The sequence below is a fragment of the Sinohyriopsis cumingii genome, chromosome 12, assembly GCF_028554795.1.
Source record: "Sinohyriopsis cumingii isolate HCF-2022 chromosome 12, ASM2855479v2, whole genome shotgun sequence".
Classification (NCBI taxonomy): Eukaryota; Metazoa; Mollusca; class Bivalvia; order Unionida; family Unionidae; genus Sinohyriopsis; species Sinohyriopsis cumingii.
The window spans coordinates 95,347,629-95,364,279 of record NC_142972.1 but is presented as its reverse complement, the minus strand read 5'-3'; the positions used below and the strand labels follow the sequence as shown (position 1 = coordinate 95,364,279).

At 32.9% G+C, this 16,651-nt stretch overlaps 1 protein-coding gene across 1 annotated transcript in view; it reads left to right on the top strand.

The window, feature by feature from the left end:
• The window catches only part of LOC149787023 (cullin-associated NEDD8-dissociated protein 1-like), a 79,737-nt gene that overhangs the window by 11,081 nt on the left and 52,005 nt on the right, over nt 1-16,651 (top strand). Inside the window, exons 5-9 of the mRNA XM_089977564.1 lie at nt 5,901-6,001; nt 7,449-7,611; nt 8,224-8,350; nt 12,038-12,200; nt 14,108-14,214. Of these exons, the coding sequence (XP_089833690.1) occupies nt 5,901-6,001; nt 7,449-7,611; nt 8,224-8,350; nt 12,038-12,200; nt 14,108-14,214 (661 nt within the window). The remainder of the gene's footprint in view (nt 1-5,900; nt 6,002-7,448; nt 7,612-8,223; nt 8,351-12,037; nt 12,201-14,107; nt 14,215-16,651) is intronic.

Genomic DNA, 16,651 nt, shown 5'->3' with positions numbered 1-16,651 from the left:
CGTTAATAAATGTGTAAAATAAAATATGCAAAAGGGTTGAAATGGCGTGAGCATCCGTTTAGATTTAATTTATCTTCCCCAAATGTTTTTGCTTAATTGTGCTTTGATTTTTGTCAGAATCTAAGCCTGAAAAATCATGTGACCTGCACAGTTACACAGAACAACTGCAGAATGACATGGCAATGCATTTCTCTTGGTAGCAATTATAGTCAGTTGGATTCCAACAAACTGACATTGATAGCTCTGAAATGTGATAGCCTTCATGCCGTCCAGTCTGGTAATTGGGTCTCTCATAAAAGGCAAACTGGTATCAGTTTGTCTGATCATTTCTGAATCTTTATCCATAGAAGCGTGAGACTGTAAGGCTAAATGGAGTAAAAAAATATGTGGGAGATAAATGACAATCTTTCTGTTTCCAAAGACGCCCCTGTTTTGATGACATTAAAGAAGATAGTACAAGTATATGCAGCTGCAGTCAGACAACATATAAAGGTATGTTTTCAATGTAGTGATATAGGAAACAATTGATTTAATAGTTTCTTTTAATTTGATAGTTAGATTTTCAGTTGTTTTTTGAGCCTTGATATAAGTAATTTCCAAAATCAAAATTCACATCAACAGATTATTATTAAATTAGTTTCTTTTTTTAAATGTGGATGCATATTTTATGCTAGATTCTCTCCAACTCATATTTATTTAGCATTTTTTAAACATAATTTTGTCAGTAGATTTGATCATCTATATTAATTATATATGTAGAATATATCGACTTTAACTTTGTTTCAAATTGTGCTTAAAATCATTAATGCTCTTTTATATGGCAGTAAATGTGCTTTCGTGGCATTTTATGTGTACATTTTTTTGGTATTGTGATAGTATCAGTACATTAAGAGGCCAAATGTAGACCTCATACCGGTACAGTAAGAGGCCAAATGTAGACCTCAGCCACTCAATTGTCTCACTTTAGTCTTTACAGACAAACAACGGCATTAAGCTTCAGTAATATTCTCTCTTTCATCACTAATGAAAGCCACGCAATTGCAAGAGTGACCTTTAGAAGTCCAGTCTTGGAAGAATATGTAATGTGAAACCCCTACCACATTTTTATTCATATTGGAAGTTTTTGAGGAGAATTAAGTACATAAGTACATAAGAAAACTTTTATCATATATGCTATGAATATTGGATAATGGTAGAGAGATTACAAAGGCACAACTTTGTCGGAAAATAGTTCTTATGTAAACTCCTAAAAACTGGTGGATTAGTGTTAGAAATGTCACAACAACGTTTTCCATCTGGTTGCCATGTATGGCAGATCCCATTGACAATACATGCTGTTACAAGTTATTAAATCTCAAAAAAAAGATTCTTAAGAATGTGTGTGTGTGTGTGTACTATTAATGTGTATGTTTTGTCACATTTACCTTTTACCTTAATTATTCCATCTTCAAAGTTGGTATGCAGTTGATATTCTTATTAGGAGTAATTCATTTTTATTTTCTGTTTGTTTGCAGGAAGGAGAGGGATCAGAGGGCATAGACCAAGAGTTTGGTCTGGTTGAATATAGCAACATAACATTTTATCAGAAGATACTGCCTTTACAGTTGCAAAGTACCAAATGCAAATTGAGGACTTAATATGCAACACAAGCAAAATGTCAATGAAGCTCGATACAAAAGACTTAAAGATTATTAATATAGCTTGTCTAGTATGTACATTTTCTGGACATGTTACAAGAGGTACAATCTCCATAAAAAAATATTAACAGACGGAAACTGGAAACTGAAATAAGAAATTATTTAAAACAGGCTAAGTCTTGTGATTTGTCCCACATATGGCTATTGACATGTGAAACAAAACTCTGCAAAATGGCTTCTAACCATATGACACAAAAGCAGATCACTAAGATTTTTGCGATTTAATTTACATCGGTAACAAGTTTGATTATTTCGAGAATCACGGTTTTGAGCAACATTTAAAAACCTTTTTGATCTTTAATGCTAAAATTTAAAAATCATGAACATAATCTGTATAGGATGTTTTTTTATTTAGTCATGACAATAATTGAGCACTTTCTGTTGTTTGGATCTTTATAGGGTAAAAATAACTGTCGGGAGCAATGTATTTTATTCATTTCAAAGTTCCACATTGGTTAGGTATCTCTCTGTGCACTGATCTTTGAAAGAAGGCTTATCATGGTCTTGAGGATGACAAACTTGATGGAAGGATGACATGATGTGATTTCAGAGTATGACTGGTCATATTTAACATGAGCAACTTTTGGTGTGTGTGACATGTTTAACAACTTCTCATACAAACCATGTTCTTTTTTCTACTTATTAAAAGTGTACTGACATGATTTTTAATTTGTTTTATTATTGTGTAAAGTCACAGGAAGACTTCTAAGGATATGTGTTGAAGGTAAAAAGTTGTAAGGAATTGTTACCTGTTGTTCATTTGACACACATGCATATATTCAAGTAAGTAGATAAAAGGATTTGTAGTAAGTAACTACAGAATGTTAAAATATAATTGTAGAAGTTTGTATTTGTTATCATTGTGATATAGAGGCTTAAGCAGCTGTTTATAAAATTGTAAGTCAAAATATCTTTACTTTCTATTAAAAAAGTAATCTTACTTCAGGGAGTGTGATTTACAGCCTTATAGACCTATCTAGGCTGTATAGTGATCTTGTTTGGAAATCTGCATTATAATTATATTATTGCGAGTCGGATAAACTCTGACAAAGTCATACCTGCAACGCCATAATATATCAGCATTACAACTAGTTCATTTCATCAGCCTTATAAACATTTTATGCACAACAAATACAGGCTTGTACAAAATAAATATTTCATACATGCCACATAAGAAAAATAAGAGTTACATGAGTATCACACACACACTCACACACACATGCAGGCAGTAACTTCACTACTTAATAAAATTTTGTTTATCTCTACACATAAGCTGGAATCTCAGTGAAACACTGTACATGACTGTGATGATTTCCAGTCTGTAGTAGGCTGATCACAGCAAACAACTGTACCTTAGAAATGATCACAGCTTAAGTAAATTCTGTGCTAGGCTGATCGCAGCATTAGAATATATTCTGGGCTGATCCCGTCTTACTTAAATCTATGCCAGGCTGATCACAGGATGAAGAAATTATTCTGATTTCAAACAGCATGCATTGTAACAAAGTCTAATCACCTGAGCTAACCTCAGCTATTCATTATAGTAATATAGTCTAGTTCACAGCTGTGTATGGTTGTATTTTCTGGTTTAGAACTCCAGTGCACAATTGCTCATGCCTCACACTTGCCATTTATCCTGATTTTTGGAATATTTTGACCATATACTGAGAGCATTTTGCACTTGAATATCAAACACGTACTTGTGTGCAACATCACTTGAAAATATTTTCCAGTAATAAAAATAAAAAATTAATTGCAACATATTTACATAGTAAACCGAGCAGTGGTTTGAATTAAGTGTCCTGCAGAGATGTTTCACATTGATCAACCTAGCTACACGAACAGCTTCTATAGTCCAATTTTTAGTTGAAAAAGTTGTTGCAATTGTTATTTTGTAAAAAAATAATTTTATATTCTCATTTTTTTTCTGAAGGGTGAATCAATTATAGCTCAAAGTTGCATCAAGAACTGTGTCTTATTATTTGTTTTCATTAATCTTTTCAATAAAAATGGACTTCATCTTGTGACTTGTTCATATCTGTATTATTGTAGAAACAATATGCCTTATACAGTTCAGGAAAAATGCACTATAGTCATTTTAACTAACGTTCTTTCAAAGCAAAAACGTCATTGACTGTTTACAATGAATGTTTCAGTGTAAATCTTTTTTCGCTTCATCTTAAGGTAAGGAAATTTCAGTGGTTGTTTTGTAACTTTAAATTACAGTAGTATTCACAGTACAGCTTTTTGATTTGAACTTCACTTTTTTAGTACAGAAATTTGAGAAAAAGAATTAATCATTGTGCTTTAGTGTGCAATAGAAAATTCAGCCCTTGTGATTATAAATTTTCATCATACACTCAGCACAGCCTTGTATATGACTTCAAATTTGAGCTTCAGATGGAAGTTTCCTATTCTACACAGTCATGTGATGGGTTCTGTTATTACTTCATTGAGCTCCAAGATTGGCAATCTTGAATTGGGAAGGTAATCACAGTTGATAAGTAATATTACTATGAAGAAGTCATTTTCAAGTAGTAACAATATTTAATATTAAATATAAAGTTCCATAAGAAGGACAACTGCAAATTTTCTTTATATTCTGAAGTGTTATGTATATTTAGTTTAATTGTTTGTTTATTAGTTTTAAAAAAACTTTTTCATCACAAGCTATTGTAATGTAACATTGCATTCTGGAATTGATCTTGTCCAAAACTGAGTTCATTTCTGCTTGACCTGATTGATTTTTTTTATTTCATTTTGTGTAAACATCTAATACATAGCTAATTATTCTCTCTGTGTGTGGGCTTAATATCAGGATCTTTATTAATAGAAGTAAATATGTTTATTTGGGTCAAAGTTTTGGAGTTTCCTATGTAGAAGAACCAAAAGTGCTGCCCTAGTTAAAGCAATGTCGGAGAATGCCACAGAAAACTTGGTCCCCAAGATCAACCAGCAGGCAAGAAGCCTGAACTGTTTTGAAAACAAATTTATGATCAAGCAATTGAGGAAGTTCAAGCCTACCACAGTATCATGTCTTGGTAAATAACCACAAGAACAAGTGAAGTTTATGAATACCATAATAAATAGAAATGCAGATATATTTCTGCATATATGTAGTGTTTTATTTTTATTTTGCGATCTTGATATAGTGTAGTATTGACGGTCAGAGTGGATGGAGTTATTGTCATGGTATTTTTCACTAATTCATGTCCAAATTCACTAATTTTTATCCCTATTTTCACTAATTGTGAGCCTGGAAGTTTGGCAGCTATGGCATACACTCGTGACAGAAGGCAGTGTGAGGCATAATTGTAGTAATCTTGCTACAACAGATTTTATAATTGACAAAGTGAATGTTAGACTGTTACCATGTAAATAGGGTTATGTTGCAACGTGTTTTGGGAATTAACAGTATGATATTGCTACGACATCAAACAAATCTGTGTTGCACTGTCACCTGGAAATATGGTAATGTTACTATGTGGGTTTTATAATAAACAAGATAGGATTGTTACTACATCAGGTTTTGGAGATTTCAGAATTAGTTTGACACTGTCACTTGGGAAAATAGTAATGTTGCTACATGAATTTGGGGATTAGCAATGTAGTATTATTACTACATCAGGTTTTCGAGATTGCAGAATTAGTTTTACACTGTTACCTAGAAATAGGGTAATGTTACTACATGAGTTGGGAGACTGTTATGTAGGTTTGTTACTACATCAGGTTTTGGAGGCATAAAATAAGTGCCTGGAAATAGGGTAATGTTACTACTTGAGTTTAGGGGATAGTTATGTAGTATTGTTACTACATCAGGTTTTGGAGAGCACAAAATCAGTACCTGAATAAATGGTTAACAGAGACGTTTTTAGACAGGGTCTTAGGACTCGACCATCTTTTAAAGGTAAAATAGGTAATAGTGTCATTACTTGCAAGTTACATGAGATGCAAAGATGTCACAGGTGCTACATGTGCTAATGAATCATTGTTTAGCCCATTTCACTCTTGTAGGGGTGTAGACACTCATGAAAGTAACATTAGTAATAACAAAGATGTGTCAGATTTGATTTATCTTAAGTTATCTGCTTTCCCTATTTTCTTTAGTAGTCTGGCCCTTATTGTGAAAATTTACACTTCTAAAACTAATGTTCGAAAGTTATAATATTTTTAGTAATATTGGTTTTGACTTTACTTTTGCAGGTCTTAAGACAGTAATCAGTGAGCTTCCTCCCTCCTCTACAGCGCTTGCTGCCAGCATCTGCAAGAAAATCACGGGGCGGTTGACGAGTGCTATAACAAAGGTGGTACTATTTTGGAATCTTTGTAAAACTGCAATTTTGCCCCAAAAAGAATTTGACCAGTATTGTAACACCAGGCTATTACTAGCATTTTCCCCAAAAGTCTTAAAATATTGTACAAATAAGATAAGCTTGAATATTTTGGTGTTCTAAGAAAGAGCTCTTGTTGGGAACAAGGGCTCCTGTTGGGAGCGGTATGTTCTGTTATTGCTATTGTTGGGTTTAATGCTATTTTTCAGCACAAGGTAGGCTAATAATGTCTGACATTTGAAACCCATGAATTCGATCTCAGTTTTATACAATTAGTTTTCAGAATGATCCTAATTCACAATATCCCTTATCATGTTAATTCCACATGTCTTAGAAATAAACAATGAAAGTTAAGTCCACATTTTTGTGATTCACAGTATCCTATAAAGGTCGCTGTCTAATGTCATCTGGTACAAAGTCCAAGAATGGGATCTCTGAGTCACACTTTGGTACCATAATGCATTAAATCTATTAAAGGATGCAACTAAACACGTTTCAGTTGTGCAGCATGGTCATTGGTAGTTCAAATAATTATCCTTAGTTACTTGGCACAGAGCAAGTATCAAATTTATGACTAGATCAACATGTTGTTGCATGAGGAAACAAAGATAGTGCTGCCTTTACAAGCTGGGGGTTTAAGGGTTAAGTTAAACATGTACTGGAAGTTGTAAAACTCTGCTTGGCAGTGAACAAGTGTTAAATTTGCAGCTCTATCAAAAGGGTTGTCAACTTGAAAACAATGTGAGTGCTGCCTTTACAAGCCAAGGGCTTATCATGTCATGTGCACTGGCAGAAATCTTGGGGAAATATTACTTGGGGAATTAAATCCAACTTATGGAAAACAAGGAAAACATAAACTAAATTAAAACTTGCATTGCATGAAACAAAGTGTTTACACAGCAAAATACAAATATTAATGCATGTTTTTTGGACTTGAAAGAAAATAGAAGCTGTATAGTTGGTATTAAACATGCATGTTAAACAACATTGATGGACACTTCACTTTGTGGTTGTATTATTTACTTCACCAGCAATATTGTCAAATTATTAAATTATAGATAACTCACTATACAAGTATTTTGTAAATGTATGCCATCATAAAATGGATAAATACAGTGCAAACCATGGGTGCATTTCTTCTTTGAATATATTCCCCAATCACATTTCATTAGGAATATTAGCAAGACTTATCAAGCATATATGTTATATAAAAAATTAGATTCATGTTATTCTGAGGTTGTATATCCTTGAATTATTAATATATGTAGTTTGAAACAACTTAAAAAGCAATTGTGTTTTAAATTGAAAGGACTCAATTGTGCCATGTTTCTGTTGATAGCAAGCACATAGTTTGAGACTTAAACAGAAATTTGTAAATAAAATTGAATCAGACTGATTTATGCTGTTTTTTTGGTTGCAGGAAGATATGTCAGTACAACTAGAGGCCTTGGACATCCTGGGAGACCTGCTGAGTCGATTTGGTGGTCTCCTCATCACTTTTCATTCTTCCATACTGCAGTCCCTCCTTCCACAGCTGTCCAGTCCTCGCCTTGCCGTCAGGAAGAGGGCCATCATTGCAATTGGTCAGTCTGAGAATCTTGACCTTAAGTTGATCATTTGTGAAATATTGGAATTAGCTTCTAAAAATTATCTGTATTTGTGTAGCTGAATGATACACAAGCAATCCATAATCACAAATATTGCAAGTTGGTGTGCATTTTCTTGTGCCAGTGTAAGTTGAATATCCATCCCCAAGTATGGCTGATAACACTGAGAGTCTGAGGAATCCACACTCCATAAATGTATAATAGTACATCAGAGTTTTAGTATGCATACGTGTATGCATAAATGTGTAATAGTACGTCAAAGTTTTAGTATGCATACAAAGTCGAATGCCTGAACTAAACATCGGTACAAAATTTATTATGAACCCTATCACAAGTTTCTCTTGTGTTAATATCAGAAGAGGTTTTGAAGATAATAGACTTCTCTTATCAAGCATACATAGCTAATAGTATGTTGGTGTAAGTCACATTGCCCTTAGAGTATTGCTCTTTAATATCAGAGAAAGAAATCAGATAAAAATAACTTGGGCCTTGTATTGATAAAATATATATATTAAACATTTCATCATTAGTAAAAAGAATTGTAACTTCATTTTACATTTACTCATGTGGCTTTTGTTGCTTTGTCAGGTTATTTGGTAATGAGCTGTAACAATACATTGTTCATGGAGCTGATGGATTACTTGCTGAGTGAGCTGGGGAAAAACACTAATACATCTACAACAAGGACTTACATTCAGTGTGTAGGAACTATCAGGTAAGCATTTTGCCAATGTGATGTAAAGTATCAGATTGTCCTCCATCTTTAGCTTTTAGTTTACATAAGTGATAATGAAAATCATCTAATTTAGGCATCAACCCTTTTGATCAGTTAAAATAACTTGGTAATTTAATATTTGTCCTGCTTTTTTTCCATGCTTGTAAATTAATCCACTAATTTAAACTTTGAATACAGATACAAGTAGGAAGTAAAGCTGCACAACCCTTTACATGCCCTTTAAGTGAACCTTTTACATGTACTTTCGACCAATTATATGCCCTTTATGTGAACTTTTACATGCTCTTTCAGTGAACCTGTATATGCCCTTTAAGTGAACCTTTGACTTGTACTTTAAGTTACCTTTTACATGATTTTTAAGTGAATCTCCAATATGACCTTTTAGAGAACCTTTTACATGTACATCAAGTGAACTTTTTTCATGCTCTTTAAATGAACATTTTGCAAGACCTTTGAGCAAACTTTTTGCCTGTACTTTAAGCCGATAATGATACTAGAATGTCTCTTTGCCAACCCAGCATTTACATTTATGTAGCTACATTCAAATGATCATTAAATTTAACGTTACACTGTCTTCTAGAGGAAACATGATTACAGGATTTCAAAACATTTCACCAAAAAACCAAGAGTGTACAAAGTTAAGCATAATGTTTATACAAGCTGTACCTTTGCATTGTTTTGTTAAACTCTTACCCCTTGTTTGGAGGAGATATTCCTAAATATCTCTTTCTTGAATAGATGTTATTGAGGATATTCTTTCAATCACTTTACAAAATATTATTTCAGCTAACTTCTTGCAGTTTTTAGACATGCCAAAAAGTATTATATAAGGCAAATGATACAGTTGATATGCTGTGTTACAAAGCATTAAATAAGGCATATGATACAGCTGATATGCTATGTTACAAAGCATTAAATAAGGCATATGATAGACTGTATGCTGCCAAGCATTAAAAATGTAAATGATATGTTTGACAGACTATATGTTGCAAAGTATAATGATACAATTAATAGACAATGTTACTGTGGCAAATAATATATTTAATAGACTATTCAACAAAGTATGTGACAAATGATACTGTTGAAGGACTTTGTTACAAAGCAAATGATACAGTTAATAGACTGTTACAAAATGTATGGTAGAGGGTGTATTTAATAGACTATGCTACAAAGTATGTGGCAAATGATACATTTGATAGACTTTGTTACAAAGTGTGTGGCAAATGATACAGTTAATAGACTTACAAAGTATGTGGCAAATGATACATTTGGTAGACTTTGTTAAAAAAGTATGTGGCAAATGATACAGTTGATAGACTTTGTTATAAAAGTATGTGGCAAACGATACAGTTAATAGACTATGTTACAAAGTTTGTGGCAAATGATACAGTTGATAAGCCTTGTTATAAAAGTATGTGGCAAATGATACAGTTGATAAGCTTTATTATAAAAGTAGGTGTCAAATGATACAGGTAATAAATTGTTACAAAATAGGTGGCAAATGATACATTTAATAGACTCAGCTACAAAGTATGTGGCAAATGATGTAGTTAATAGACTTTGTTACAAAGTATGTGGCAAATGATATAGGTTAATAGACTTTGTTACAAAGTATGTGGCCAAAATACATTTAATAGACATTATTACAAAGTATTTGGCAAATGATTCAGTTTATAGACTTTGTTACAAAGTATGTGGCAAATGATACATTTAATAGGGTGTGTTACAAAGTATGTGGCAAATGATACATTTGATAGACTTTGTTACAAAATATGTGGCATATGATACATTTAATAGAACATGCTACAAAGTATGTGGCAAAAGATACAGTTTGTAGTCTTTGTTACAAAGTATGCAGCAAATGATGCAGTTAATAGACTTACAAAATATGTGGTAAATGATAAATTTAATAGACTATACTACAAAGTATGTGGCAAATGATACATTTAATAGATTATGCTACAAAGTATGTGGCAAATGATACATTTGATAGACTTTGTTACAAAAATATGTGGCAGATAATACATTTAATAGACTATGTTACAAAGTATGTGGCAAATGATACATTTGATAGACTTTGTTAGAAAATATGTGACATGATTCATTTAATAGACTATGCTACAAAGTATGTGGCAAATGATACAGTTGATAAACTGTTACAAAATATGTAATAAATTATTATTTAATAGACTATGCTACGAAGTATGTGCGAAATGATACAGTTAATAGATAATTTTACAAAATAGGCAGCAAATGATACATTTAATAGACTCTGCTACAAAGTATGTGGCAAATGATACAGTTAATAGAATTTTTGTTTGTTACAAAATATGTGGCAAATTATATAGTCAATAGACTATATGCTACATGGCAGAAAAAAGGCAAATGATGCTTAGCTGCTTAATCAGCAGTTTTGTGTTCAGTCAAATAAGGTGCACAAGAGCAATTGTGTAACAGGCATCAGAATTTAAAAAAAGAACACAATGATGTTCAAAAGTGAATGCATATAAGTCCTCACTTTCAAGTTAGACTGTTAATATTGATCATATCACCAGTTCATACAACTTTATTTCAGTCATCTTCAAGGTTTAAACATAGAAATAGTCCCATTCTTGAGATGGCAGAAATGTAGACATTAGAAGAAACTATATGTTTCTGGTGATCCATCGTATAGCTTGGTACATGGTCAAGTGTCTTATTCAAGTGTCATTGGTGTGTCTCAAAATGAAAACAGCTTTTGATTTTAAAAACGAATGTTTTCAAAGACAAAAATTTTGCTGATGCTGTTCATTTAGGGTCAAAAGTGAACCTTACAAAAATCATTTTTTCCTGAAAAAGACCTGGAAATTTCTGTTTAAAATAATGTGGAAAGCCTGGAAGCGGCATATATATATGTCGTATCCTGTACCATACTGTCCATCAATTGCAAGCATTGTTTCAACTCAGAACTTTTGAAGGTCTTAATGGATCCAATTTGCAAGCCCTAGGCCAAGTTTATTATTACCATTTTCCTGCACAATTGTACGGAGATATGGTGACTGTTTGATTTAAAAACTTTGATATTCAGTTTTATTTGCCAGTGCTATTTCTGAATGACTTCTTGGAACTCAGTAATAAGAAGAAATTGGAAATAAAGTTGAATTACAAACATTTTAAGTCAAGAAGGGTTACAGAGCTTTACTTTTGATAAACTTGTCTTTTAAAACTGTTTTCAGCAAAGTTTTACAAATTATTATCTTGATTGACATTGGACCTTGCCTTTCAGTTTTCACATAATAACATTTTAAGCCATGTCTCGAAAGCAACTTTGGTGTTAAAGCTTCATGCTTACAAAACCCAGGTTTAAGCATTTGCTATTTTCCAGCAAAACGTAAAGGATAATGGCCTCTGTGATGCAGACCTTTTCTTCTTGATTCCATGATATGGAAAGGGGGTGTGTGTGCATCCAAGGCATATGGCTATATTTCTATTCACTCACAATAAATCTTGTTGGCACATATTTTTATTCTGGTCTCTCTGTCTGTTCTCTTTTACTTATGTGTATACTTTTTATTTTGAACATTGGTGGAACATTAATGTTCTGCAAAAAGTTACACCTGAAATATTTAGTTTGTATTCATTGAAAGTCAAGTAAACTGAAAATGAATGATACTTCTTTCCTTTCAGCCGTCAGGCAGGACACCGGTTTGGAGAGTACCTGGAGAGGATCATGCCACATGTCATCAAGTTTTGCCAGGAGGAAGATGATGAACTGAGGGAATACTGTCTGCAAGCCTTTGAGTCATTCATCCGTAGATGTCTGAAAGAAATTACTCGTTTTGTGCCAAATGTAAGAACTCTTTCTTTATTCAGCTTCAACCTTTATCTCATCCGGCCAAAGAACAAAAGAACATATGACCTTTCATCTGTCATCCATTGAGTCATCCTCCATTTGTTTGCAGTTGCCAGTGAACACTCAAGAGGCTTCATTTCTGGTCAGGTTTCAATCAAATTTGTACCTAAGGTAATATTGTCAAGAACTCATACGAGTTAACATCTGTGCATATTTTTGAAATGATCTTGGATCTGGATGTGAGCTACTGATCACTAGAGAAAGTTTGATCTGATTTGGTGTGTAGATTTTATATCAAGATCTTAGAAGAGTTTCATTATTTGCAACATCCTTGCATATTGAAGAGGCGATCTTGCCGTTGATTGGCTGGGCTTGTGAACCCTCGTGGGGCTTCATTTCATATCAGATTTTGATCAGACTTTGTATGTAAGCTTATGTCATCAAAATCTTTGATGAGCTTCATTATGACTGATATCCATGCATATTAATGATGTGGTCATGCATCTAATTGACTGAGCTTGTGAACACCCTACAGGCCATATTTCTGGTCAGATTTTGTTTATATGCTACATGTACATGTACTTAAATCGTCTAGATTTTGGTCAGAATTTGTTTTTTCCATTTGCTTAGTATGTATGCAGAACAATCAATGCTTCAGAGGTAATCAGTTTTCTTTGAAATTTGGAAAAACTATTTTTTCTGGTACATTTTTCAGAAAGGAAAAAATTGTCATCTTTTCATTGTAGTCATTCCCATTCCCGATTTCAGAGGTAGCCGATTGTAGCTAGTCAGGTAGCGTGACTGTTTTGGTTATATTACACCACACAGTACTAGGTCTAAGGCCAGGCATCAGCATAAGCAGAGTTTGATATAACAATGCCATGTTAGGGTGGTTTGTCAAAACGAACAAAGCATTTGTTTATGTAACATAGATTCCAGTGCAATTTTATATCCAGGTTTGCAGCTTCCTGTCATGGTTCCATTGAATTTCTCAACTCCAAACCCAAGACTGTATATACAGTTTTTAACAGCCAAAAATGTTGTGCCAAAAAGATCACCAGATGGTGTATTTTGTTGCCAGTAAGGAAAAGAAATTGCAGTTTGCAATATCGATGAAACTCAGCGAGATTCTTATATATGACCTATAATCATCAAACACCAGACGAAACACTGAGTGTATTTCGTAGTCAAGACCAGTAGAGATATAATAAATTTGACAAGAGATTTATATCTGATGATCAATGGAATTCCATGCACTTTACAGAAAGTGATTTTCATTGTTTTTCAATGTAGAATTACCCCAAAAATTGACATTTTTGAGGTAACTGTGCTTTGACAGATTTGCATCCTTCCTAGCTGAACTTTAGATCTGTAAACAACAAATAGATGGTGCATGTTCAGAATTATTCGGGAAATCCTGTTTGTCGCGATAATACAGCATTGGAGTATACATTATTGTAAGCTTTAGCAGTGTTAAACTTTGTCAATATTTGCTTTATTCTTTATTAAGATTCTAAAATGATAATTTGTAAAATAGATCTCTGTCCTTCTTATTGGTTGTTGTTGTTGTTGTTGTTTTAGGGTTTAATGCCATTTCTCAGCACAAGTTAGACTGTATATAATGGCCAGTATGATTGGTGGGGTAAGAAAGTGGAAAAACACCAGTAATAACCACTGACCCATGAGAAGCTACTGGCAGCTTTCTCACATAACAACATTAGCCAAGCCTGAGACTCAAACCCACCAGGACTGAGGTGAGATGGCATTGATACCTCCTGACTTAGTCCTAATTCATGCCATTAAACTTAAATCAGTTAGTCATTCATTTCATTATTAACTCGGATAAACTTGACAGAACTCATGATTCTTAAGAGTAATGCAAACTTGTTTTACGTTGGTTTCAGATTGTACAGATCTGTCTACAGTACATCTGTCATGACCCAAACTACAACTATGATGAAGATGATGACGAGCAGATGGAGACAGAAATGGATGAGCAAGAGGAAGAACTGTGAGTGTTTTTCATGATATACTGTATCGGCATATGCATGACATACCCATCTGCAAACAATGTACACCCAGTCAGACAGCATACAGTTGTATAATTACTATAGTGCCTATCAGGTAGCAATAAAAGTATACCATAGTGTAGGCAAGGTGTCCTAATAAAGGAGTTGAAAAATACAATTGCTCTAATGCTCCTGAGATAGCAAGAAAGTTCCATCTGGAGGTATATACATAACATGGAAAATATAATCACTATAATCCTTTTCAGGTCAGACTGTAGAGTGTGTGTGGTAGTATATATATTAATTAAAAAAAATCATTATAACACTGTTCAGGTCAGACTATAGAGTGTGTGTGGTAGTATATATGAATTAAAAAAAATCATTATAACACTGTTCAGGTCAGACTAGATTGTGTGGGTTAGTGTATTTTAATAAATAAAATCATTATAACACTGTTCAGGTCAGACTAGATTGTGTGGGTTAGTGTATTTTAATAAATAAAATCATTATAACACTGTCCAGGTCAGACTAGATTGTGTGGGTTAGTGTATTTTAATAAATAAAATCATTATAACACTGTTCAGGTCAGACTAGATTGTGTGGGTTAGTGTATTTTAATAAATAAAATCATTATAACACTGTCCAGGTCAGACTAGATTGTGTGGGTTAGTGTATTTTAATAAATAAAATCATTATAACACTGTTCAGGTCAGACTAGATTGTGTGGGTTAGTGTATTTTAATAAATAAAATCATTATAACACTGTTCAGGTCAGACTAGATTGTGTGGGTTAGTGTATTTTAATAAATAAAATCATTATAACACTGTCCAGGTCAGACTAGATTGTGTGGGTTAGTGTATTTTAATAAATAAAATCATTATAACACTGTTCAGGTCAGACTAGATTGTGTGGGTTAGTGTATTTTAATAAATAAAATCATTATAACACTGTCCAGGTCAGACTAGATTGTGTGGGTTAGTGTATTTTAATAAATAAAATCATTATAACACTGTCCAGGTCAGACTAGATTGTGTGGGTTAGTGTATTTTAATAAATAAAATCATTATAACACTGTCCAGGTCAGACTAGATTGTGTGGGTTAGTGTATTTTAATAAATAAAATCATTATAACACTGTTCAGGTCAGACTAGATTGTGTGGGTTAGTGTATTTTAATAAATAAAATCATTATAACACTGTCCAGGTCAGACTAGATTGTGTGGGTTAGTGTATTTTAATAAATAAAATCATTATAACACTGTTCAGGTCAGACTAGATTGTGTGGGTTAGTGTATTTTAATAAATAAAATCATTATAACACTGTCCAGGTCAGACTAGATTGTGTGGGTTAGTGTATTTTAATAAATAAAATCATTATAACACTGTTCAGGTCAGACTAGATTGTGTGGGTTAGTGTATTTTAATAAATAAAATCATTATAATACTGTTCAGGTCAGACTGTAGAGTGGGGGGTGGTATACATGAATAAATAAAATCATAACACTGTTCAGGTCAGACTGTAGATTGTGGGCGTTAGTGTATATGAATAAATAAAATCATTATAACACTGTTCAGGTCAGACTAGATTGTGTGGGTTAGTGTATTTTAATAAATAAAATCATTATAACACTGTCCAGGTCAGACTAGATTGTGTGGGTTAGTGTATTTTAATAAATAAAATCATTATAACACTGTTCAGGTCAGACTAGATTGTGTGGGTTAGTGTATTTTAATAAATAAAATCATTATAATACTGTTCAGGTCAGACTGTAGAGTGGGGGGTGGTATACATGAATAAATAAAATCATAACACTGTTCAGGTCAGACTGTAGATTGTGGGCGTTAGTGTATATGAATAAATAAAATCATTATAACACTGTTCAGGTCAGACTAGATTGTGTGGGTTAGTGTATTTTAATAAATAAAATCATTATAACACTGTTCAGGTCAGACTAGATTGTGTGGGTTAGTGTATTTTAATAAATAAAATCATTATAACACTGTCCAGGTCAGACTAGATTGTGTGGGTTAGTGTATTTTAATAAATAAAATCATTATAACACTGTTCAGGTCAGACTAGATTGTGTGGGTTAGTGTATTTTAATAAATAAAATCATTATAATACTGTTCAGGTCAGACTGTAGAGTGGGGGGTGGTATACATGAATAAATAAAATCATAACACTGTTCAGGTCAGACTGTAGATTGTGGGCGTTAGTGTATATGAATAAATAAAATCATTATAACACTGTTCAGGTCAGACTAGATTGTGTGGGTTAGTGTATTTTAATAAATAAAATCATTATAACACTGTCCAGGTCAGACTAGATTGTGTGGGTTAGTGTATTTTAATAAATAAAATCATTATAACACTGTTCAGGTCAGACTGTAGAGTGTATGAGGTAGTATATATGAATAAATAAAATCATTATAACACTGT